We start from the raw sequence: 24,425 nt of genomic DNA, 5'->3' as shown, positions 1-24,425 counted from the left end.
GAATTTGTGGACTTTCCTTCTCTGGAGACATTCAAAACCTGCCTGGATGCAGTCCTGTGTGACCTACTCTAGGTGGTCCTGTTCTGGCAGGGGGTTGGACTAGATGATCTTTCGAGGTCCCTCCCAACCCCTAACGTTCTGTGATTCTGTGAAAAGAGAACGACAGCAACATTATCCCACTACTGCACTAACACACAGCTTTCTCTCTGATTACAGCAACATATGACTTTTTAATCTAACTTTAATCCTCCCATTAACACTCCTAATCAAAGGGAAATAAAAAAAGTTGACTCCTGGTTTTTGTTTTGTTTCTTTTTTTTTTTTCCGCCTTTTGCTCAGTAAAAGTAGGGGAAGAGAGAAGCAAAAGCATCCCCAGTCCCCTTTCTGCTGATAGGCCTCTCCTGTATCATGCATTTCAAGCCCTTTCAAGTCACAACCTCTTCTTACAAGCCTCCTTTCTGATTGTGGAAAGCTCAAAAATGCACTTACTCCTCAGACATTAAATGTATGGAAACTGCTTTTATTTTACACTTACTGAAAATATTTCTCTCCAACTGGCTGCTAGATCTGAAGACCCACTCAGCACTTTATCTAGAGCTAACTTTTACCTACAGAAAATATATTTTGCTACATAAAGCACCAAACCAAGACCTTCAGACCTTTCATAAGACAGATACAATTAATAACATGACAGAGAAGGCTATGATAGCAGAGTATGAGGCAGAAGAAAGTTTCTAAGATCCCACAGTAAGTGCTGTACGTTTTCTTTTTCCTTCTTATTGCTACTCACATACTTGCCCTTGCTGCCAGCACTCCATTTGTTTCACCTTGCATGTATCATCAGATTTTCTTAGTTGCATTAAATTCTTCACACTTCTTCGTAGCTTTGTAAGTGAAGCAGTGTGACATCAAGCGTACATATTTCATCTCATCTATCTGTTTCTTCCTTATGATTCTTAAAGAGGTGAGCACCTGGGTCATGACTCCCTTGATAGGAGAATCATTTCCTACAAGGGCCACAAATTTTCCTCAGGTTCATGTTTTCAAAGCTATCTAGCTTCCAGGCTTGGACTGTTGCAAATCTTCCACCTAAGCGACCGTATCGACCGTATCAACAAGAAGACTGAGTTAAGATTCAGTTTTGCTCTAAGCCAACAAGCACGATAGCTCTTCTTCTACTCTGAACGGTACCAAGCATGCAAGTTTTACGTGAAACCACACAAAGAAACTGAGCCACAAAGAGATCTCAACTGTTCTACATTCTGCTTTGTCTGCTATGGTTACCAACAGCCCATAAACACATTAAAAACCCCATACACAATGAGAACAGCTAACGCTCACAGCAAACCAGAAATAGCAGCATGGGAAACTTAACTTTCAGTTAGTACTTGAAGTGAACTATCAGTAGTGACAATCCAGGCCTTCTAAAAACAAAGCAACACAGTTTAGGCTATACAGTCTATTAAAAACAGTAGTAATACACTATCTAGTTCTACATAATCTTCTCTTAGCAAATGCTTAACACAGGACTTTATGACCACTGAAAAAAGTTAGAAAAAACATTTTTTCTGGAGTGCTGCAAAATACTGTTTTTTTTTCCAGAACCCCAGGGAGAAACCAGATTCATTTTAGTTACAACACAGCAATTTTTCATTGTTGTTCCTGAACACATTATATTAATACTAAAAGCCGTCTACTTAAGCTAAAATAAAATTAAGACTACTTCCTCAAAACAGATTCCTCTGCCAAAATTTAACATTTTCAGGTTTTCTGCTTCTACCTTTTAAGGGGCAAAATAAATTACTCCAAGCAAATAAGCAGGAACAGTTTATTGTGACACTTGCAGCTTTACCTTTCTCAAGCAATGGAGCACTCTAAATTTTCTTTTAACCTGTCAATTTAAGTATTTCATCTACATCTGCATCTTTTCACCTGATTTAACACAAAAACAGAAGCAAAAGAACAAACTCTTGGAAACATAAGGAGCTGCATCATGGCAAATGTATTCTTTAATAGAAAGAAAACCTCCTACTGACCTTTATTCAGAATAAGGAACAAGGTAAATATCCACAGCTCTTTGTTCCATTTGGTAGGATTTTAAGATCCATCTATGCATGTGTAAGACACAGTGGAATCACCTAAACAGAGATTTTATGTTCCATCATTTTTACATGCATTCCATCCTTGGTGTGCTGCTTATAGTACAGGGATTCTGTTCTTCATCTACAGCAGTTTCAATTTAAGAATACACCATAAGCCAACTTAAAAGAAACATCCATTAGTTGCTAATAGGAAGAGTCACAGGAAGGTCTCACAACAGTTTACTAAAACATCAAGGTTTTTTTTTAAATCACAGTTTTAAAATATAAAAATTGGACTTTCCCTGTAACTGAAATATATTTACATAAACATTTTAAAAAGATGGTCTGTAACTTAGATCTAATCACTGTCATCTGAACCACCTTCAGACCCATCATCATTGGATCCTTCTGGTTCAGATTCGTTACCAGATCCTCTGCCAGAACCCTCATTGTCAGACCCTCTCTCAGAATCCCTGTCTGAGTCAGCACTGCGAGAAGCTGGGCGAGATTCGTTTTCTGAACCACCAGAACGACTTCTCCCCGACTGTACGGACTCGTTGTCAGACTGCTCCGAATCTGACCGCCTCCTTTTTCTAGCCGACCTGTCACTGTCAGAATCTTCCTCAGATGGGTGGACGCTGGACCTCCTCGGACTACCTGCCTCGCTACCAGATTTGTTTCTGTTATCAGAATCGCTATCAGAAACAATGCGTTTACTGTGCTGCTGTTCCCCATCATCTGAATCACTGTTGCTATTCCTAGCATGTCTGTAAAGAAAAGAAAAAAAAAAACAACCCAATATTAAAAGATGCTATCCTTAGCTTAAGAAAATGAGACACCAGGATTTGAGTAATGATAGCGTTATCAGAATGAGAAGAATGAGTGGAATTACTTTGCAATGGAAAGTGATGTTGAGTACAATGAAAGGCTTCACATGGTCTCATTATTATTAGCACTGTAGTTTCTCTTGAAAGCATGTGCTGAAACTTCAGTACATGCAAAGTTAATTAAGGTTCTTACCCATCATCAGCAATTTTCAGTTTATCCTCATCAGAAGAATCATCACTTGATGAAATGATGGCTTTTGATTTGATCTTTCCTTTCATTGAAGGAGGCAGACGTTCTGGTTTGGGCTGTATAGGGGAAAAACAGAGTGTTGCTTGTTCACGTGGCTGGTTTAAAGCCTAGTGCCCAAATGTAGAAACATATTCAGAAAAACAGACTTGCTTTTGAAAAATTTTCCATTTACCATCACTTAATTCTAGATGGCTTTGGAAATACCCTTTTCGTCCTTGAAGCAGCAATAGCAACAGGGGAGGAGGATAAAAATAAGCTCAAAGGCAGTTTGCTACAGGACAGACATTAATAAATCGCTCTTCACTACGGAAATGCTGAACTCCAAATGCATATTTAGAAAGTGATGCAGTTATTCAGAGTTGAACTTACAGCCTTCTTTTTCTCTGCTTTGGGTGGACGTCGTTTTTTAGGTCTTGGACCATTTTCATGTTCCTCATCATCACTCCCCTCATCTGCCTTCGGGGGTCTTAAACAGAAATGTATTTTACATAACGTAAAGCATAACATCGCAAAGAAACTTAACGCATGCAAAGCTATCGGTCTCAAGAAATGTCCAGTTTAATCAAATGTTACTCACACTCCTTTTACAGAGTGGCTGTTTAAGTCTTATAATGTACATATGTAAATAAAACTTAATCATGTGACCTCTTGACAATGGCTCATTTTTTTAAACTGTTATGAAAGACTGCACGAGAATATATTTAAAAGCCATACTATTTCTCAGGAAAGTCTAATATTAAAAGTATCAGTTACCTCCTCCTCTTCTTCTTCTTTCTCTCCCCCTCCTCCTCTTCCCCATCTTGTTCACTACCACTGCCCTTCCTCTTCTTTTTCTTTCTAGACATGGGCAGATCTTCATCACTGTCATCGTTGACAAACTCATCAAATTCACCTGCTCCTTTTTTGGAACGCTACAATACATAAAAGCCCCACGATATAGCCTATTATTCACCCTCCAGTTAAAAAGCTACCAGAAAACAATTCAAAATGTAAACTTGAACTCGTTTTCAAAGATATGAAAACACAGACCATCTTCTGCCAACTTTCCCATAATCTCTAGATTGGTATCATTTAGAAACAGATTCCAAGTTTGCATATTAAAAAAAAAATCTTTGTTATTTTAACAATTGATTAGGACAGATTTTGGTGATACTACCATGCTTGGAACTTGTTAAATATTAGCCTCCAATTTTTACATTTGAGTACTAAACCTGTGCAATTTCACTCAGTGGAGCCTATGAGCTTGAAATTAAAAACTTGTGCTACTGCAAGAGATCATATATCAAAAGAGAAAATTAAGGAGATTTAAAAAAATAATAAAATTCTGTTCTACCCTGCCTCCACCACCACCACGTTTTTTCTCCTTTGATCCTTCTACTTCTCCAGTGAACATCAGAATATTCTTGGTTTTCTCCACATATTGAGCTCTTTGCTCCAGAAGTTTCTTCTGTTCTTCTTTTTCTCTTAGGCGCTTCTCTTCCTGAAACAGAAAACTAACCATTACTACTGTATTTGCAGCGTCACAGCAATTATAATCACAGGTATATAAATGATTCGCTGGCAAGAAACTGGAAAATTGACTTTTGACAGTCTATGTGACAGCAAAAGGTTCACATGACCAAAAAAAAGTTTTCTACACACCTATGCTACAGTAGGCAAAAGTCAAAAAAATTACTGCATCAAGTGCTTCCTCATCCAGCCTATCAGTACAGAATTTGATGGCAGACCTTCTGGGATGCCAATTTTATGTCATTATAAAAATAAGAATCTATTTCTGAGACTATAGGGAAGAAAGACTGAGTATCACCTGTTAACTATAACATTTTCTGCTACCTCTTACCATAACTAAGAAAAACAGCTATGAGACATTAGCATATAGATTATAAATAGCTACTAGACATTAGTAACACCAGGTACACTACAAAGCAACAGGAGCATACATATTGTTGATATGTATACCTTTTAAAAATAAAATACAGGGGTTTTAAAATGTAATACACAGAATGTAATAGAATAAAACCTGTTCTTTCAGTAGTTTTTGGCGAAGCAGCTCTTTTTCTTGCTCTTGCTTCGCACGCAGCTCCCTCTCTTCTTCATCCTGCTTGCGTGCCCGAGCCACATGATACTGGGCTTGACTCAGTAAGTCCGAACACTGCCTGTAACATGCAATGATTTCAAGTAAAGGAAGGTGGCAGACACACTACAAGAAGAAACAGTTTTATAAAGGGCCTCCATCACAACACTGTTTGTATCACTGACAAGAAAAAAAGCTAATTGAAAGAGCCTAATAGAAGAGTACAGTAGTACGGATTTTTGAGTAAACTAAAGCACTTTCTAGTAAGCTAATTTATCTTGCAATATACAATTTGAGAACATACTGCTTCACACTTAAAATTTAGCCAATTCATATAGAAAAAACCCCGCATGAACATAAAAGGAATCATCCAAACTCATTTGGACAGTTTCAGAAGTATGGTTAATAAGAATTTGTTTTTAAAAACAACATACCAACCTAACTGGAAAGGCAGGTAGAAATACTATCTTAAAAAAACTCAATTGTGCAAGAGTTAAGACTACATAAAGTGTTCAGTCTCATGAAACGTTAAAGCAAGGTGCTTTTAGTACCCTCCCAGTTTGTTTGTTTGTAGTGGGTTTTTTTACCTAGCTTCCGTAGCAGCAAGTGCCAAGTCAAATCTCATCTTATCACCTACTTTACTCAAGTAACTGAAGTACCTGGAGGAAAAAACAACAAACAAAAATGAGCAAATATGGCATTACTTACACATTTACTGTAATTGTGCTTTAAAACAAAGCATTTAGTCCTGAATCACAATCCTATAGAACTCACAGATGAGGAAACTCCACCAGTTCTCTGTGTGCAGCCCCTTTTAATACAACGGTATAAAAGTACATTTAGAGTTCTCCAAATTTAAAATGTTCTAAAACCACTCTAGAGCAGAGTAAAAACCCAGAAAAACTCTAAAGAGAGTTCTACAATTTCATTTACTGGCTCCGAGCAGTCAGTACATTGCTGACCCCAGTAGATTTATTCCTTATCTGTCACAGCTTAAGTGCTTGAAACCAGCATAAGGAAAACCTATTTTTAAAAACTCCTTCCAGAACAGCCTCCTTGAACCTAGCTGACAGGCCCCTGCAAATACAACAAACGGTCAAGTCGATGGGTAAGCTATGATGACCAGCGTTTTCAAAACAGTTTCTCCGATTCATTTAAAGGAAAACAACTTTCTAACTTTCAAGGTTGCCACAGTTTCTTCCCATAGTCCACCACAAGCATTTTAAATGAAGTGGCTTTGTGCTAGACTGAACTCAAATTCTTGTGCATATGATGAAAGTAATTCCCTGCTCAAGTTTTAGATTATAGAAAATATCTTCCAAAATGTGACAGATATGTGGATTTTCAATTAATGGGTAAAAATAAAGGCTTTAATGCAACTTTCTGAAGACAATAAATAACAAGCTTCTAACTGAATTTAAGTCAGACTTTGTGTTCAAATATTTAGTTTGCATTATGCAAAGCACTAGAAGTATGAAATGCTTGCTTGTATGAAAGGCTTGTTTCAGTTGACAAAATCACTGAAAGGCAACATCTACCCTTGAAACAGCAGAGCTAGGAATGCATAAAACAAGCACAGCTACACCAGCAATACCTAGGAGCAGAATAAATGGTTGAAAGCTTTCTATGACAACAATTGGATCAGGTTATTTACACTGTTTTCTGCCCAGATTTTTTTTTTTTTATTAGGAGAACTGAAAGATCTCAAATGCACTTAAGAAACTGCTTCTGTTCCAAAGCCACGAGAGTACTTAGGCTTTACTTGCCAACAGCAGGATGAATTAGTTTTCAAGGACTACCAGTCATTAACTAGGTTTATATTATATAAATAATTTCGTTTTGAGCCTTATAAGAAACAGTCAAAAAAAGTATTAATTCGTAGAATAATTTTCAACATTTTTTTCAAGTATGCTCTTCCAGGAAGAAGTGTATCTTTGTCAGAGTAATACAAAGCCCTTTGAGAAAAACATATTGGCCATCTGGCCAAACAAAGCTGGGTCTGGAGCAATGTCTGCACATGTAGTTTTGTCAAGCCCAATCTTTGGTTTCCTACTAGAAACTCTAGAATTACATGCAGTGCTTCATAGGAGACGATTGCTCTTCTAACCAGATTTGTGACCTATACTGCAGATTTACTATAAGGGAACAATAAAACAGGTTATAATGACTAGAAATAAATCGTCTTTACCTGTGGGCTAGTTCCAGTTCTTTCACAGCGTTAAGCACCTCCTTTAGGTTGCTTTTTTCATCTTTCAGGACAGAGGTAGCTAGTCTTTGTAGCACTAAAGCCACATTAAACATAAGGACTGTATCACTTGGTGCTACGTGCCTTGCCTGTAAATAAAAAGCATGTTTTTAAGACACACTACAATGCGACAGAGGTATACTGAAGTGACATACAGAGAATAAGCACCATTATTTCAATCCCAGACTACTGAATATAAAGAGACACAAACATGCATCAACTTACAGTAATTTTGACTTGTGATACATGATGTTTTATATTCATACCTTTAACAAAGTTTGTTTGCATTCCTGTAATTTGCCACATTTGAAGAGTGCCCGGGCCAAATACAACAATACTTCAGTATTTTGATGCTTATAGAACTTTCTGAGGCAGTTTTCATACTAAAATGGGAAAAAAAAAAAAAAATAAAAAAAAAAATCAAATCAAGAGGTGACAAAGGTTAGCTATTTTTGTTAGCTAATATCGACAAATGTTTATATTCCTAAAAAGCATTACTGCCAATATGTCTTTTGGGTGGTGGTGGTTTTTTGGTTGGTTGGTTTTTGTTTGGGGTGTTGTTTTTTTGTGGTGTTTGGTTTTTTGTTGGGTTTTTTTTAGTTTGTTTGTTCGGTTTGGTTTGTTTTTTTTTTTTTTGGTTTTGTTTTTCTTTTTTTAAGTGTGTCATGCTACATGGATGCCTCCTTTTCGCTGATCAGAAAATTCTCTCAACTATTCCATAGCAAGTACATGATTGTTCTGGAAACTGGCAGCACTCCAGGAGGCTCTGTAGGTCTTAAAATACAACCGAATGCTTTGCAAGTACCATCTATTGTAACAAAGTCCAACAAACATAACACATTTTAAGAGCACTCAATTATTCTTTGCAGTACGGGGAGGGAGTAGGGATCTATTTTCTTTATTCATACAAGGTATTTTACAAATTAAAATATGTTTAATGTAGCAATTCCATATATCTGAAGCAATTGGTTAAAAAAATTCACTACTTTTAGATACCTCAACATCAAATTTGTTCTGTTCACCTAGCTGAAAACTTGGCATGCCAAGGGATATCTAGTTGTTCTAAAGTGTGAAAGATGACTTGTTACTATTGGTCTTGTGGGTCTAGAATTAAAGCTTCAAACAGTTATAAAACTTATCCTTTTCAGTAGTGAGTGCCTTTTGTTTGACATACTCTTTTCTCAAGGAATCACTCATCCTTTCTAAACCTCCAAAATAGTAAGAAATACGAAGCAATTTTTATTTCCAGCTCAAATACAGAAACTGCCCTGAACTTTAATGGCTGAAGTCACTACTCTTGGATTGCACCATGTTGTGAATGCCCATTTTTCACTCACCTTTGGAGTCACAGGTTTTGTATTTAGCTTAAGTCTGCCTCAGATTTGTATGCTTTATGGTAGAGAACTCACTCGAATAATTGCTATGGCTGCAATAAGCTAGGCTATTAAATCAAATTCATCTCCCTTTGGGACCAACGTCACATATTTCAGACTATGGCTTGTACCGACTGCATAGTAGAACCCAGGAAACAATAAAACACCTCAGTAAAACACATTTCCACTAACAGCTTTACTTAAATATATTAGCAAATGACCACAACATTTTTCTGATAACTCCAAAGGTGAAAACGATTCCCAGTTTCCCACTGCAATTCACTGCTTAAACAATGGCTAAAAATGAGATTTTCATTAGGCTTTTTGTCATTAAAAACAGATAAGGCGTTAAAAAGACAACAAACCCCATTCAAGCACAACAGAAGAATCTGACCATGTTACCAAAGCTTTTTAACAGTAGTTCATTGGAGGATAGCAACTACTGAGGTCTTGATCATGCAAAAAAGGCCCAGTATCACTTCCTTACAACCATCACAAAAAGTTTCAGGTTTCAGGATAGTTCTGAATTCAGTAATTTTGAGCCACAACATGGACTTGATCTTACTGAAACGTTTGTTCTGAGCTTCTGTCCTGTCCAATACAGGCTTTTTTTCTAGCTTACTTGTATGACTTGATCAACTAATCAAGTCAATTCAGTTAGAATACGCTGGATACTTGGAAGTTATCTTGCTTGAGCAGGTTGAGCTAGATGACCTCAACAGATTTCTTCCAACATGAATTACCTTGTGATGTTAACTGTGGTGAAAGAAATCATGGCACAGTCTGCTTTTGAGACAGCTCTGATTGCTATTTATTGTCATTTGCAAGAACGAAGTGCATTTGCAAAAATACAAAGTGTTGATATTAGAAAAACCCCAGCAGCAAATTGCATTTACTTACTGAAGTAACATCTGAATGTAAGTCACATACAGCAACTACACACTGACTGAAACCTCTGTGACTAAAAATTAACGCCAAGACCAAAATTCTAACTGAATTATGTTTTAACTCTGCTACCAAAAAAGTGTACAAGTTGGTAGGTGCTTTGTTACCCCTTACCCACATTTGGCAGTTTGTTTTTAAATCTAGACTTGACAGCCAACAGCATGCTAGAAATAGACCCATAAGTTGTTAAAATATTATTCAGAAACTTTTGCAGCTGCTATGGCAGCAGAGAAACATCCAGAAGTCATCTACCCCAACACGTTATGTAGTTCAATTTGAAGATGTTACCATCTGCACAGCACTGATGTATTGTTTCTGTTCTACGTAGATATGTGCCAAATTCAGCCACACATCACTGATATCTGCTGTTGCCTCTCTCACTTGGGCAAAAACATCACGAGCTTCGCGGAAATATCCTTTATGCGCCAAGACAGCTCCTAAGAGGAAAGGAATATGCACAGTATAAGCTTCCAGGTTCATGTACTATGTAGTCCTACCAAAGAAAACAAAATACTGCCTGAACAAAGTTCCTCATTACAAACTAAGTGACGCAGCTGCCATATGAAAGCTATTCTTTCCTGTGCTCCACTACACAGCACTCAGGCCCTGCAAGAACAATTGTATATTAAAGCATGAAACATAAGAACACCATCATCTATGAAGGAAAATTAAAGCCCAATATTCACCTATGCCATTAGCAGCGTACAAGTTCTTTGGATCATTTCTGAGCACTTGCTTGTAGATCGCTAATGCACGGTCTTGATGACGCTTCTCCTGCAGAAAGAAGTATCCCAATTGATCACTCATTTCCATAATGGAGTATTAAAGGATCTACCCAGAAGTTTTATGGACTATAAGATGCCAGACAGGCATTAAGAAAAGGCTCTGAGTAGCTAAGAGCATAAAAAAACCAAATAAATAAAGCCACACATATGACAGACAGATGCCCATTACCTTTTCTCTGTCTCTTGTGGGTTGATGTAGAGTCTGCAACCAGACATTGCCAAGAGCCAGCATGGAATAAGTATCATTTTGTGTGGAGGGCTGTTTCAATATTCTTTCAAATTTCTTCTGTCCTGGACCCCACTCTTGTTTAGCCAAATGAAGATTACCAATCAGAGACCAAGCATCCGGATGGTCCTAAATAAAAATTCACTGTAAGTTTCAAAAGCATCATTTTCCCTTTCAAGGTTACCTTTTCAAGAATAAAATGCTGTTTTTCTTAAACAGAATTCCATATTTAAAAAAACCCAACAAATAAAACACAGAGCAGATTACAGTAGTTCTCTCTTCTTCCCCTAGTTTATGTGAATGAACAACAAAATAAAAATGCAAGAAAAGGAAAATAAAATTTTAAGTTAGTATTTCAAACATTTTAGCTTTAAACACTCAAAGGGATACAAACCTGATTTATTTGAAGTGCTTCTTTAAACCAATCAGAAGCCTCATAAAAATTTCCTTTATCCCTAGCCATAGCTCCCAAGCGCAAGTAGCCTACAAATAAAAATAGAAAATAAAATAAAAATCAGGAAACAGGTTAAAGTCATCTCAAACAAAGAAAATATAGGCCATGCATGAATTTCGAAAGCAATCTTTTTCTTGATTTGCTAAGGACAGCAAACATTAAGACACCTTTCATATTCTGCGTGCAATAAGACACACCATGTGAAGAGGAACGTCCATCCACAATGGCAATACAGAAATTGCAGATTTCTAACAGTTAAAGTAATGTAAATGTTTTTAACTGGTTTCATAAGTTAAAGACAACTGAGAAACCTCAAAGAAAGAAGGATACATCAGTTACGTAACTCTCCTCCCTCCACTTTAAACAGATGTCCCGTCTCTGCAAACTTTGGGAAAAGTATCAGTTAGCAGGTGACAATTGAAAACAAGTAGGAAAAAGGCTACAGACTACGCTGGGGCATGCTGCGTACTGCAGCTTGCTAAGCAAGGGCTACCACCTTGCCTTTGCAGCAAATATCACAGCTCAGCTATTTGGGTGCAAGAGGAAGAGCAGAGTGAGAAGAAAAAACAGGATGTGCCATAGAAGCTGTGCTAACACCCTCAACAGCCCTTCTTCCCTGGAGGAAGGCCAAGGTCCAAGATAAAGTGTTTCTCCCAAAGGATCTCTGTTTCCACCCACATAGGTAGAGTTGCAGAGCCTGGACATATCAAGTGGATGGCCCTGATTGTACCTGAGTGCTGAGGTGCTAAGGCTTTGGTGTGGGTGGGAAGCAAGTGAGCAAAGGCATGCAAGTCTAGATAAGCTAATCTCGCTAGACTTTGAGTACGGTATGTTTTACCAGTAATTAGAAGGGTTAAAGCTGGAGATCAAACTCTAAGGAGGCCTTAAAAAAAGAAAAAGGTAAGGAAAACAGCAGGTAGGGAAGCAGGCCCCAAAACTACTATGAAAAGAAGTGAAAACAGATATAAGGAGACCAGAAGACACTGTAAATGGGAAGATCTTTGGTATTATAAGGACTGTGGAACTAAAATACCAAACGTTTCTTACAATCAACGTAATTAGGATGTTCTCTTAAAATGTTTTTATACAGCTTTTCCGCTTCATGAAATTCACACATCGCCTCATATAGTCTGGCAAGGTTATAGGACGTTGTTACAGAGATAGCATTGTAATAATGCTCATCATGTTCAGCTTCTGCTTTTGCACGATCCAGTGATGCCAAAAAATATTTCTAAAGTATAAAAAGAAAAAAGGAATAAAGCAATCCAGAATATTCTCAGAGGAAAACTTCTGGGTGATCAAGAAACTCAATTAAACCTTGACTAATTACATACCTTTGCTTCTCCTAGATTTCCCAGCCTAAAGTGCAGAGCACCCACATTATTCAAAATCTCTGGTGGGACATCAGCCTGTACTTTCTCTTGCAGAATGCGTGTGGCTGTACCATAGGCTGACAGTGCACCCTTTACAAAGGAATAAGAAGTGGATCAAAGTAGTAAGAGAATGAGCTCTACGTGCTTTTATGAAAAGCACACACATAATTCACCTAAGTGTAAATTAGTAATACCTGTATATCAGTCTGTTCCAGAATTTGGGCTAGCTCAATCCATGCCTCTACATCATCAGGATACTGTTCTGTGACCTTCTTTAGATGTCCCTGAAAAACAGTAGAAAATAATTATGCCTCTCTGTGGACATACAAACTTTTTAAAACAAATAAAGAAAAGAAAGAGTGAAGGTATTAACACTAGAAAGATACATCATACTGCAAAAGAAAACATCCTAAAGATCTGCACAATTTGGCCACAAAATAAACTGCACTAGTTTCATTCCTTCATTATTGCATTTTTCTGTAGAATGTAACAGCTGCTTAAAAGTCTTAGAAAAGCAGAAATTATTATACCAATACAATAAGGTAGAAAAAGGTCTAATATTTTCTGCATTTATTTACCCAACATCACACTTAAAATCCCTTTCATTTAAACCAAAAAAAAACCAACACCCCCCCCCGACACACGCCCCCCCCCCCCCCCCCCCCAAACAACAACAACAACAAACCCAACAAAGCAAAACAAAAAAACCCAAACAAACAAAAACCCATAACATTGTCCTTCCAGATAAGCCAAGACAAGCGTTTTCTGGAAATCAGTAGCTACTTTGCTGTCTTTAGGAAATCACTAGCTTACCCTCTTCAGATAATTTTAACATACATGGGAAGAATCCTGCCCTTTTCATAGTACCACATATAAACTGAGGCTGGGGCTCCTCTAAATTCCTGGACTTGTTTTAGCTAAAGTCCAGCAGGAATCTCAGTTCTGTCCAGAAGCTGTGACCCTCCACAGTTAGGAGGATCTCTCATGACAGCCAATATTAACTATTCTAGACCTACAGCCAAGTAACCCACAGTTTCATGCAACTTAAGGTACAGTCTGATTTCAAGTCTGATTTTCAAGTTGTACTCTTGTATGTAGAAGTAGGATATGGGCAGAAGCAAAACCTACCTTTGCAATATCCCGTTTCTCCTGGTCTTCCGAAGCCGCATAAAGAGATCCAAGGATTTTCATAGTCTCATAATTGTTAGGATAGGCTTTCAAAACTTTTTCAAAGCATTGTGATGCATTCTCTTTGTCCCCTCGATAAATGTACATTTGACCCAATCCAAAAAATGGAAGTACAAAAGAAGATGAGGCAAACTGAGTGGCCTGGTAATAATACTGGAAAGCTTGATCATAATCTTCCTAATTAAAAAGAAATAAATAAAGAACAAGTAAGCTTTGTATGAACTTCTGTAACAAGATTTTTAAGTGTAATCTCAAAGAGGGCTTTTAAAAACTGCCCTACCTGCACATGAAAAGACCTAGCCAGCTGGTAACAACTCTCTGCCTGCATTGCTTCAACTTCGGTATTATGGAAAGCATGAAGAGCCAAGTGCTGTACTTTACCATAGTCCTGAAAAAAAAAGGAAGTTAAACTGAATTTGAAAGCCTTCACTTTACTTATGGTCAAGAGATTTATTATTTAAACAAGGGTAGCTGGAAAATACAAGAAAGCTTTAGCCATAGCACTGACTAAATTAATAACAGATTCAGTTTTGGCAGTTACCGTTCTTTTCTCTAATTCATATTTTAAAGCATGGAAGAGGGGGAAAGAGGAAAAAAAAAAAAACAACACCAAAACGCCTTCAGGACACAAAGGTGACCTTGACTTAAGAAATAAGCGTACACAAAGTTAAAGCAAAACATTACACATGTCCACCTAGATTAACGGTCCCATATTAGGCACCACTTAGCCTGATGAAATGAGGTTGAATCTAACACCAGAATCCTTGCTGTTCAGATGTTATCGAGTATTTAACTGCAAAATTCGACAGACCTCTTACCTTCTTGAAGAAGAAGTGATTAGCCAAGTGATTCAACACCATTGGATTACTGGGATCAATTGTGTAAGCCCTAGAAAGGAGTTGAACACCATTCTTGATGGAATCAGCCTAAATGAAACATTGACAGGTATCAGCAGCATCTCAATAGCTGTATCTTATTAACATCTTCAAAACTATTCTTCAGTCCACGCTGCTGCAGGAACTCTGACAAAACCTTGCTGCGCTCACAGAAACAAGTAAATTCAGCTACTAGTTTTCCTCCCTGCAGCATACAGATGGAAAATGGGAAGTGAAGCCACCACACAGGGATGGAAAAAAAGCAGAGCAGGACTTTCTAGGAAAAAAAAAATTAATACTTAGTCTAGGTGTCCTTTGACATTTCAAACTCACACCCTAATACCCTTCCTTCTACTATTCAATGTCAGCAGTTCGTGTTTGGTTTAGGTTTCAACCTTTTACACAATTTGTTCAGCAGTGAAATGAAGATATTTTCATGTTCAAATTCTAAACAAGAACTTCAGATCTTGAATTAAAAGAGCTACTAGAACTTAAGTTCTCAATTTCAAAAACCGTAGAAGTTTGCAGTGTCTACATAGGGATACCATTTTATCAACTTACTCATTTCTAAAGAAACTTAACAGTTTAAAGAAAGTTTTCCATGGGTACAAATTTTACTTACCTGTAAGTTAAAATCCCTAACTGATAAAACAATTGCTCTTTATTTGGGACACCCATGAGATCTATATCACAAGTACATCAACTTAAATCCGTACTTATTTCTGAACAGAAACACCAAGAATGGTATCTAGTAATCATGTAACATCTGTGCTTTACTTTGCAATTATTATCATCAGAAAGCTATCTTACTGAACAGCTTAAGTTTTATGAGGTTGAGACATAAAATGAAGTTCAACAGGCAGCTAAAAAACAGTTCCACTTTGAAAAGACACTATCTTTCCAAACCTAGCATAACAACACACCTTGATTAGAAGAAATTGAATCATTCTTCATTTCATTTTCAAAGGCAAAGAGGTTTTCTTTGGGAAAAAACCCCACCATCACACTATGTATACGTCTGAGTTTTCTGATAATTTGAGTCTCATGTCCAATTTCAACAAATCCAATAGATGTTTAGAGGTATCAAAGCTCCTAAGCACTTTGATTAAAGAAAACCAGAGATAAAACAGACCTCAATGACAACACAGTGTAATCTCAACCCTGATTTGACATCATAGCACCTTCTAGGAGGGCGAAACATCAGAAATATCTAAGCACAGAAAAAACGTCAATTAGTTGTTTGCAACTCAGAATCTTTTCCCCAGAGAAAGTGTTCTCCCTCCCCCATGTCAACTCTTTGATGTTAAACTAACTTTGCAGTGCAAGTTGTAAAAACAGTTTGAAGGAAAGCACAGATGATACATTTCTTACAGAGAACAAAAACCGTACTTGAATTGGTCAGCTTTTAATCACAGCTTTTTGAAGTTTAAGGTGAATGGACTCATGCCTTGGATTTGGTCAAAAGGCCTTCAGGAAAAAAAGAAAGGAAGATACCAGGTTTCATTAGTTAGTCGCCCATGGAATTACTTATTAAAATTTGACTTCAGAATATTTTTGGTTGTGTCTGCAGTTTTCCAAAAGAAAACTCTTGTGCCCACATTTTTTGAAATTCTTCATGGAAGTCTTCCCATTTTTTTTTTCCTGTGATGTAGTAAACTAAGTTACTTTCAGACATTCTGTACTAACAGATCTTTCTAGGGAGCTATGTGTTCTACAGACAGCATAACACTAAATTTCAGTAACATGCAATTAAGTAACAATTTCTTCTTCTTTTTTTTTTTTTTAAACACTTAAAGGTCCCATCCTCCACTGATAACCTCCTTAGCATAGATTAACCATCTCAGATCTTACGATCCCAAATAAGGTATATGAGCATATGCATCTTTCTAGTGATACAACACCTAGAGAGAGGTAGGATCACCACTTCATCATAATTTCATCAGCCTAGTTAATTTTTTTTTTCTTGCCTACTCTTTCGTTTACCATGTGACAAGCATGCCAAGGCAGCTTGAGTATGGCTTTAACATTTGTTTGAGAGCTTCTGTTCCTTGAAGCCCGGGACTAATCTCCTGGGGCCACACCTTTTACTTTGACCTTCATGTTAGCATGATGCTCTTTCAAAAAAAAAAAAATCCCTGATGCTCTGGAATAGAGCTGCCACTGCAAGTGAGGTCTCCAATTAGTTGAGGACTTTCAGAGCATCCTGAGTGCAAACTGATATAGTTAACCTTCAGAGTCACAAATTACTAAGTAAGGCTGCCTATTATACATATTATAACTACTGCTCATTAAAGTAAGATTTTGAAATCAACAATTTTGGGTTTAAGTGACTGGACATGCATTCACACATCTTGACGCGGATTTTTATTATTTTAATTAAAATAGTTAACCTAACACTGTTTTTCTGTACTTGACACATCTATAAGCAGCAGAGTTGAAGATTTTTAACAATAGAAGAAAGTTATTCAGCATGTGCTGCTCACACCACAAGCACATAACTATAGTATCATTCAATAGTGACACAGACTTAAAATGATTTAACCACAAAAGTTATTACCCCTTTTAAAAACCGGACTACCTTTCAAAGGATAAAACGTTTGCTTTTTCAGGTAAGAAGAAAGTAAACCGAGTATGGATTCTTGTTAAGTCAGACTCACCTCTTTATTATTGAGTTCCAGAACAGCCAATCCAACCAAAGCCCCTACGCATTTCGAATTTAGCTCCAGAGCCCTGCTGAACGCTAAGCGAGCTTTTTCTAACTTGTTCAGTTTCACGAAGCAGTGGCCCATACCCAATCGAACCTCAGCTAGAGAACAAGATGACACCATTCAGAATCCCAAAATTTCAACTTCATGGCTTGTTTTACATTCTAGACATCAATTAAAGTGAAAGCAAAATTTTTAATGTTTCTTTAAAACCTGTAAAGCCATCTAACAATTTGCTGGTTTTAAAGGTAGCCTCCCACACTTGGCAGCAAAACTAACTTTAACAGATTAGTAAGGCTTTATTTCTTCATACACCCCAGTTTATTGGTCTGTATCTCCAAAATACTCTAATACTAAACAAATTAAAAATTATTTATGGAAATGTATTAAAATTAATAAAGGCATAAAAAATTGCCAGATGAAAAAGCTGGAAATTTCTTAAGCAGAGTAAGTTCACCTGAGACTAGCAGGCCTTCAGAAAACACAGATGAATAAACAAATTAACTAGACATTTCTCCCCAGATGATCAACTGATTCACTGCTAACAAAATTCTGTTTATCATCCACTAACTTCTGTGATCATGTACAGATGAACTAATACACAGAAGTCACATCATAATGCCCTTTCAGACTACCTGTGAATGAAGAATATGGAGACATTTAGATACAGCAAAATGTGAAAAAGCTGTGTGAGCAAAAGATGTTTGTTTAAAAGGCTGGCTTATGTTTCTAAATCCACTTTTGCAGCAATGATTCTTACGCTAAACCAGACTACAGAATACACATCAACTTCATAACAATGAATTCTTTCTCAGATAGGTTATGACAAAGTACACCACATTTCTCAAGAGACTTTTAAGAGTATTTATGTTCCTAATGCAAATACCCTGAACTACTATCTTTAAATCAGTTTTTCAGACCTTATTGATAGCTTTCCCAGATTTTTACACTAAGAAAAAATCATACAACACCAGGAAAACTCAAATCATGCATAATAGGTAGAATTTTACTTTTCATGTCTTGTTTCATTATTAACGCTAATACATCATTTTCTTCACCTTTCTTCCAAGAGCTCACAGATAGGTTCTGCAACAGTCTTGAACAGTTCCTGTCTCCCCATACAATTTTAACTTCTCTTATATGCAACTTCTCATTTTCTAATAGCTCTTTAAAAGGTAGTAAATTAGAAAAAAAAAAAAAAAAGAGAAGTATTTTCCTAAACATAGTTTCCCTTGCTAATAATTAAAGAACACTTCAAGTCAACAAATACTCGAACTCCTCTATAATAAGGCCTGGGGATTTTTTGACAGATATAGATGACAAAAAAGCCCTCAGGTATTTGAATTAGGGAGACTTGAGTTAGTTTGCAAGTACAGCAAATACTTCCACTAGCAAATACTTTCTGTTTTACCTGGGCAGCCGGGATTGGTACGTAATGCTTTCTTGTAGTAGGCAAGGGCTCCTCTATAATCTTTCTTGTTGAAAGAAATGCATGCTTTACCTGTTACAACACACCAGTTACAAATAAATCAGAAATATAAACAAACCAGTTATAAATCAGAAGCTTATAAGTATTATTTGGTAAAATTGCACTGTGCTAATTTTCAGAAGTTAGTTAAAGACCAACAGAAAATTCGGACAACTACAACTTTTATTATCTTTGATGATGTCAAACACATGGGAAAAAAAAATCAACACAGTAAATTTAGTTTCATGGTTTTCTGCAGAAACTTAATTCTTTCCTGGTGCAGAGGAAAGACATTTACTAAGACTGGATTAATTAGCAAACAAATTAAAATACAAGCGTTACAGCCCGCTGACCCCTCACTACTGGTTATCTTCACCTTTGACAGAGTACACAGCTTCATTAGCATCATCAGGGAAATATAAGTACTGGGACTGGATGTCAGCCCACAGGTCTTAGATGCTAGCTAGCACCATACTTCTTCCTAGCTCTTCCACCTACATATACTTCTCAAGTTCAAAGTAATCTCTGTCGTGTTCCTAGTGAAAAGTGCTCACTGCTTTACCACATTCTTTCTCTCTACTCACAGACACACTCTCTTCTTAAGCATATAATTCATTCCAAAACTCAACTGGAGAAACCAGGATTTTACACAAATATCCATAAACTCATACCGAGAAGGGCAGGAATATTATTTGGAGACTGGTTGAGCACAAAGTGGAATTGTGCATCAGCCTGGTCCATCTTATCACCTTCAAGCAGACAAAAGCAAGCTCTTCCCAACAAGTGATTCTAGAAAAAAAAAAATTCCGATGTATTTAGCTTTGTAAAATGCAAGTATTAGACTGTGTGAAAGATTAACTGGCTATGCTATAATGCTTTCTAAGATTCATTTATTTCTCTTACATCATGGAGAATACTAAAACAAAAAGTACACAGCTGAAGTTCACATACTGTCAGCTAAGAAAGTAACAACCAATCCTTCCTTCCCAGCCCCCAAAAGCTGACTGACATAGTTCTATCAGGTGTCCCAAGCTAGAGGTAGTTATTCCCGGTGGCTCTGCACACATTTCAGATACTTACAAGTTTTGCTTACATGTACTACACTAACAGACTTTAAAGCCTGAGCAGTTTCTATTTTCCCTGTAGTGAATCAAGACTTGTATTCTTCACAATCACTAAGTAATTTACAATTAGGGATTTCTGAACAGCTTTTGGTTTTACCTGATCATACATGATAATCTTGTCAGCCATAGTATACAACAAGGTAGCTTGTGTAATGAGCTCCTTCTTGTTATCTTTGTTCTTCTCCTTTCGAGCCTGCTGTACATAGTACGCTGCCAGAGTATCCAGACATGTCATCTGATCTTTTTCATGGTCTCTATAGTCCAAGTTACCATCTATGCGTGCAGCTTCCAACAGCTTCACAAAGTCTTCTGTTTTTCCTTGTTTGTAGTATTCCAGCTATAAACCAGAAATTTTTAACAGACAATACTACCGCAGTGAGTAAGTAATGTATCAAGATGATGCTTTAGATGTCACACAGATTCTTTTTCCAGAATGTAGGAATAAATCAGACACAAATGTAGGGATAATCAGACAAAGACATTGCAATACCGCCAAATATTTTTGTCATCATCCCAACTTAGTATTTTTACATTAAACCACAAGTCTTACAGCTATTTAAGTGAAGAATCAACTCTTTTCTGCTGAACTTTAACTTTTTGTACATTTCACCATACTTTCTATAGTACAGATACTGTCCCCTCCTTTTTTACGAAGCGCATAATCAAAGGCACAAACCACGAGAACAACAGATTGAGGAAAAAAACAACTTAGAAAGTAGGCCTCAGGCAGCATTGTTTCATGAAAAAAAGATTAAATTTAAATCTTAATATGCATATGTCAAATCAGAAATATCTGGCCTAGAATCATTAACCCCATTAAGTTCCTGTTCTGAACTCAGTTATCCCTGGTCATAAAAGTCAGGAAGTAGAAATTATTTGATTATCTGAATATAATATTTAAATGTACAATTTGTATATATACTAACCGCTAAGGCAATCCATATGTGCAGTTGAGTGTGTTCCTGTTTCAATATACTTATAACTTCATCACCCTCTGGTAACTGATCAAAGTCAAGCTCGATAACCTAGAACCAAACAATAGAGATTTCCTTTTCACAAAGCATTAACAATGTTATCTATCATAGAGTTCAAAGGAAGCTGGACATTTCAGAGCACAAAACACAAATAATTATTTGTGTTTAAACAAGGTTATGGACAAAGAAAGAAATTATAACGTATTGTATTCTGTACAGGGATACTAGTCAGGGAGAATAAGTAGAGATGTTAACTTCTTTCACTTTAGACTTCAGGCTCAGAATTTTTAAAGTTCACCCAATAACCAACTTGACTGCACGTTGTTGAATTTCTGAAAGTTTTCTTACAGGTAACAGAAAGTTCTAGGATACAACCAAAATCTTCCAAGTAATCAAGTGTCAGAGTATCAATACCCAAGACTTATCTCAGAGCCCTGAAATTTTGTAAAGTCATCTTTACACCCAAGAAAAGTAAGAGATTATTGAAGTAGCAAACATTATAAAGAATGGGATAAATTTCTGAATATTAACAACTGTAGTCATCATGAGCAAATGACATCAACAACTTTCCATCACACAAGCATTATTTTGCAAATACTGTTTTCCCATGTTGAACTGCACTTCTGATACAGAAAATGAGGAAAATAGAACAGATATTCTCAAGTGAACACAATTTAACTGCCTGTTAGTTCACTTGCTATCAGTTGTGCTGCCTTTAGTATTAGTCATCTACGTTACAATTTAATTTTACAGCAAGGGAGAAGTGTAGTTGTTGTACCCAGGCTTGTACTCTCCTTACCAACGCAGGGACTCTTTCTCTGAAGACTGGACCAGAGCAACCCAGTTTATAAGGGCTCATAGTTTTGACTACGCAAAACTTGACATTAACAGCAAAAATATGTCTCCTACTATTGTTATTTTTAGTTCGAATTTATCTTGCACAGTACCTCCTGTTTGACAGATAATATTTTTAAATCTGGGCAACCCTCATCTACAAACTAAAGTAGTTAATATTGAGAAACAGATATTAGCAACAGAGCAAATAAATACAGAAGTAAAACAGGGCATTAAAAAAAAAAAATGTATTTTATAGCAATCCTTAGTAACTAATCCAGAACTTGAGGATCCAAGTAGCCCTAGCCATAACTGGAACAGCAGCACCAAAATCAACTATTCACATTGACATCTCAGACAGAAATTTGTCACAGAGCAAAAAGCCCTCCAACATGTAATCTACAGAGAGCAAAGTACCTTTGTGAGACTTAGAAACTGAATGGTAGTAGTATAGAAGTCTGTTAGAATACAGATACATATGTTCACAAAAAACATTCTTCAACCTTAAGCAATATGTTTCAGTATCTTATTCAGTTATGGTATTAATTTAGTATCTGCTATGGAATGATTTAACCTCAAACTTTGTAATACCCTGTAAGTTTTCAAATACTTCTCTTCAATCTTTTTAACCTTGGCATGTGTCAGCCTACCTTAAATTAAGAAGAGTTAAATTTCTAAACCCACATCGAAACAACTTCACAGAGTGGATGCACTGCCCCACCTGTGTCTATATGCCGATTTAGGAACATGCACACTGTTTACAAACCAGGGCAGTCGGAAAAATCAGCGTCTAACGAACTAAGAGAATTTAGCTGGACAAGACCACCGTACACCGGCACAAACGAAGCATCAGATACTGCTCCCAGCAGGATCTTCACTCCTGAGGGCTGCATATCCTCAAAGCACGTATTGCTGGAGAAGAGGCTGCGCCCCCTTCACAGAGGTGTGGCACGGCAGGACCCCGCACAGATGCCTGGCTGTCCCCAGCAAGCCACCAGGCAAGGGCAGGGAGGTTACAGCCAGCAGCGGGCACACACCGCTCACCGACAGGCACTGGCGAAGGCAGGTTTGGGTTTCTTTCCCCAAAGCGACACCCCTGTGACCCCAGCAACTCATTCCGCTGAGGGAAGCCAGCGACACTCCCCCTCAAGCCCGGGACAAAACTACGAGAGGAAGCGACAAACGCCCGCGCCCCGGCACGCACGGCAGAGCGCACCCCTTCCATCCACCCCCCAGCACCAGGCCGCGCCGCCGCCTCCCAGCCCCCGACTCGCCTCATCGGTGTCCCGAAGAGGGATCTCTATAGACCCCCGCGACATGATGGCGACAGCGCTGTCTGCCGAGCAGCGAGCACGCAGCGGCCGCCCCTCGCGCACTTCCCCTCACAAACACCGACTGACCCGGACGTGCTCGGGCAAAGGGCGGGGGAGGCGGGATGGGCCTGCCCCCGAGGCGCAACGAGCCAATCCCAGCGACGCACGAGCCCGGAGAGCCGCCTCGCGTCCGTGCGTGAGGAGAAGGGCGGGATTCGCGGCGGGGCGCGCGCGGCCCTGTTGCTGCGGTAACGGCGGTCTCGCGGGCGCCCCTCAGCGAGCGGCGCGGCAGCGGCGGGCCGGGCAGCGGGCGGGCGGCGGGAGCCGCCATCTGCCAGCTCTGTCCCTGTCCCTGTCCTGTTCCCACCCGGAGCTCTGCGCGTTGCGCTGCGTGTCCTCCCGGCGGCTGCTCACGGCGGTCTCCCGCATGGCAGCCTTTTAAACGTGAGCGGGCTCCTCAGGACAGAGTGAGGGTTTACTGGGGCCTTGCAGGCAGGTATCAGGCCCACTAATCTATACATATATATCACGTACTTAGCTACAGAAATATGTAGATGTAATACCAAGAGGTAACGCTGTGTTATTTATATGCGCGGACAAATCAAATAGGTTTGCACCTGGTTGCTCTCTGGCCTTCAGACCACGGCTCCCTCAGGCTATGCCTCTTCTCACCTGATTTTAAAACGGTTAAAGATTTCCAACCAAGTACATTAAAATGTGTGGATTTTCCCTACCTTTGTGGGGGAAAAAAAGTGTAAATACAAATACATATTATCTGACTAGCTTAGGTTGTGTAGTACATACTTAAAATTTCTTACCCACAGCTTGGCCAAGTGTTTTCAAATTATCTAAGTGTTTTTAATTACAAATACTGAAACTGATAAAATCCTGAATCCTGAACCCAGGCCCTGATCCTGGAACTTGTTTTGTGTGAGGCATTCAGCCACAGAGGTGCATGAGTAAAGAAGAAATTATGAAATGGGGTTCCTAATTTTTTTTTTTTTTTCCAATTATGATGGTAGATGCACTGATGTATTTGGATAAAACACAGCATGCCAAGTAACTGAAGACCAATCTCAGTTATTTTTGCAGCTGCACCAAGGGGAAAAAAAAAAGACTGAAAGGTCCTCTGGCACATTTCTACTAAGAAGATTAAAAGAAAAAAAACCCTCACATGTTATTTACACAACCTATTAAACCCTAAAGCAAACTTGATTTTGTCCTATGCCTAACCATCCACAGAATACAGAATTTTGATTTAATTGATAGTTACTATAAAGCATTAAATTACTAAATTTTAATTTTAAAATT

The 24,425-nt window shown here is 38.0% G+C and overlaps 1 protein-coding gene across 2 annotated transcripts; it reads right to left on the bottom strand.

Moving 5' to 3' along the window:
- Nucleotides 1-1,814: 1,814 nt before the first annotated feature.
- Nucleotides 1,815-23,153, bottom strand: CTR9 (CTR9 component of Paf1/RNA polymerase II complex). Of its 2 annotated transcripts, XM_086471946.1 has the most exons (25): nucleotides 23,076-23,153; nucleotides 20,920-21,018; nucleotides 20,091-20,330; nucleotides 19,541-19,658; nucleotides 18,813-18,902; nucleotides 17,354-17,502; nucleotides 14,640-14,747; nucleotides 14,102-14,209; nucleotides 13,762-13,998; nucleotides 12,828-12,917; nucleotides 12,595-12,723; nucleotides 12,308-12,491; nucleotides 11,201-11,289; nucleotides 10,750-10,935; nucleotides 10,482-10,569; nucleotides 10,084-10,232; nucleotides 7,744-7,860; nucleotides 7,421-7,566; nucleotides 5,820-5,891; nucleotides 5,179-5,314; nucleotides 4,492-4,638; nucleotides 3,912-4,069; nucleotides 3,528-3,624; nucleotides 3,102-3,214; nucleotides 1,815-2,848 (listed from the first exon to the last, which is right to left on the bottom strand). In XM_086471946.1, the coding sequence occupies exons 1-25, from the start codon at nucleotides 23,118-23,120 to the stop codon at nucleotides 2,440-2,442; spliced, it is 3,504 nt and encodes a 1,167-aa protein (XP_086328072.1). In that variant the 5' UTR covers nucleotides 23,121-23,153; the 3' UTR covers nucleotides 1,815-2,439. The 2 variants fall into 2 exon arrangements, with proteins under 2 accessions (XP_086328072.1, XP_086328073.1); XM_086471947.1 differs by lacking the exon at nucleotides 5,820-5,891.
- Between the last annotated feature and the right edge of the window lie 1,272 nt (nucleotides 23,154-24,425).

This window comes from Leptosomus discolor, chromosome 12 (assembly GCF_034619465.1).
Source record: "Leptosomus discolor isolate bLepDis1 chromosome 12, bLepDis1.hap2, whole genome shotgun sequence".
NCBI classification, from domain to species: domain Eukaryota; kingdom Metazoa; phylum Chordata; class Aves; order Leptosomiformes; family Leptosomidae; genus Leptosomus; species Leptosomus discolor.
Note: the sequence above shows the minus strand (reverse complement) of the source record. Positions and strands in the feature narration are given on the sequence as shown.

Coding starts and splice junctions, on each gene's coding strand:
- CTR9 (XM_086471946.1), bottom strand. CDS start 23,120: ATGTCGCGGGGGTCTATAGAGATCCCTCTTCGGGACACCGATGAG. Junction 20,331..20,919: donor ACATATGGATTGCCTTAGCG/GTTAGTATATAT, acceptor TCTGGTTTATAG/CTGGAATACTACAAACAAGG. Junction 14,210..14,639: donor ATCACTTCTTCTTCAAGAAG/GTAAGAGGTCTG, acceptor TTTTTTTTTCAG/GACTATGGTAAAGTACAGCA.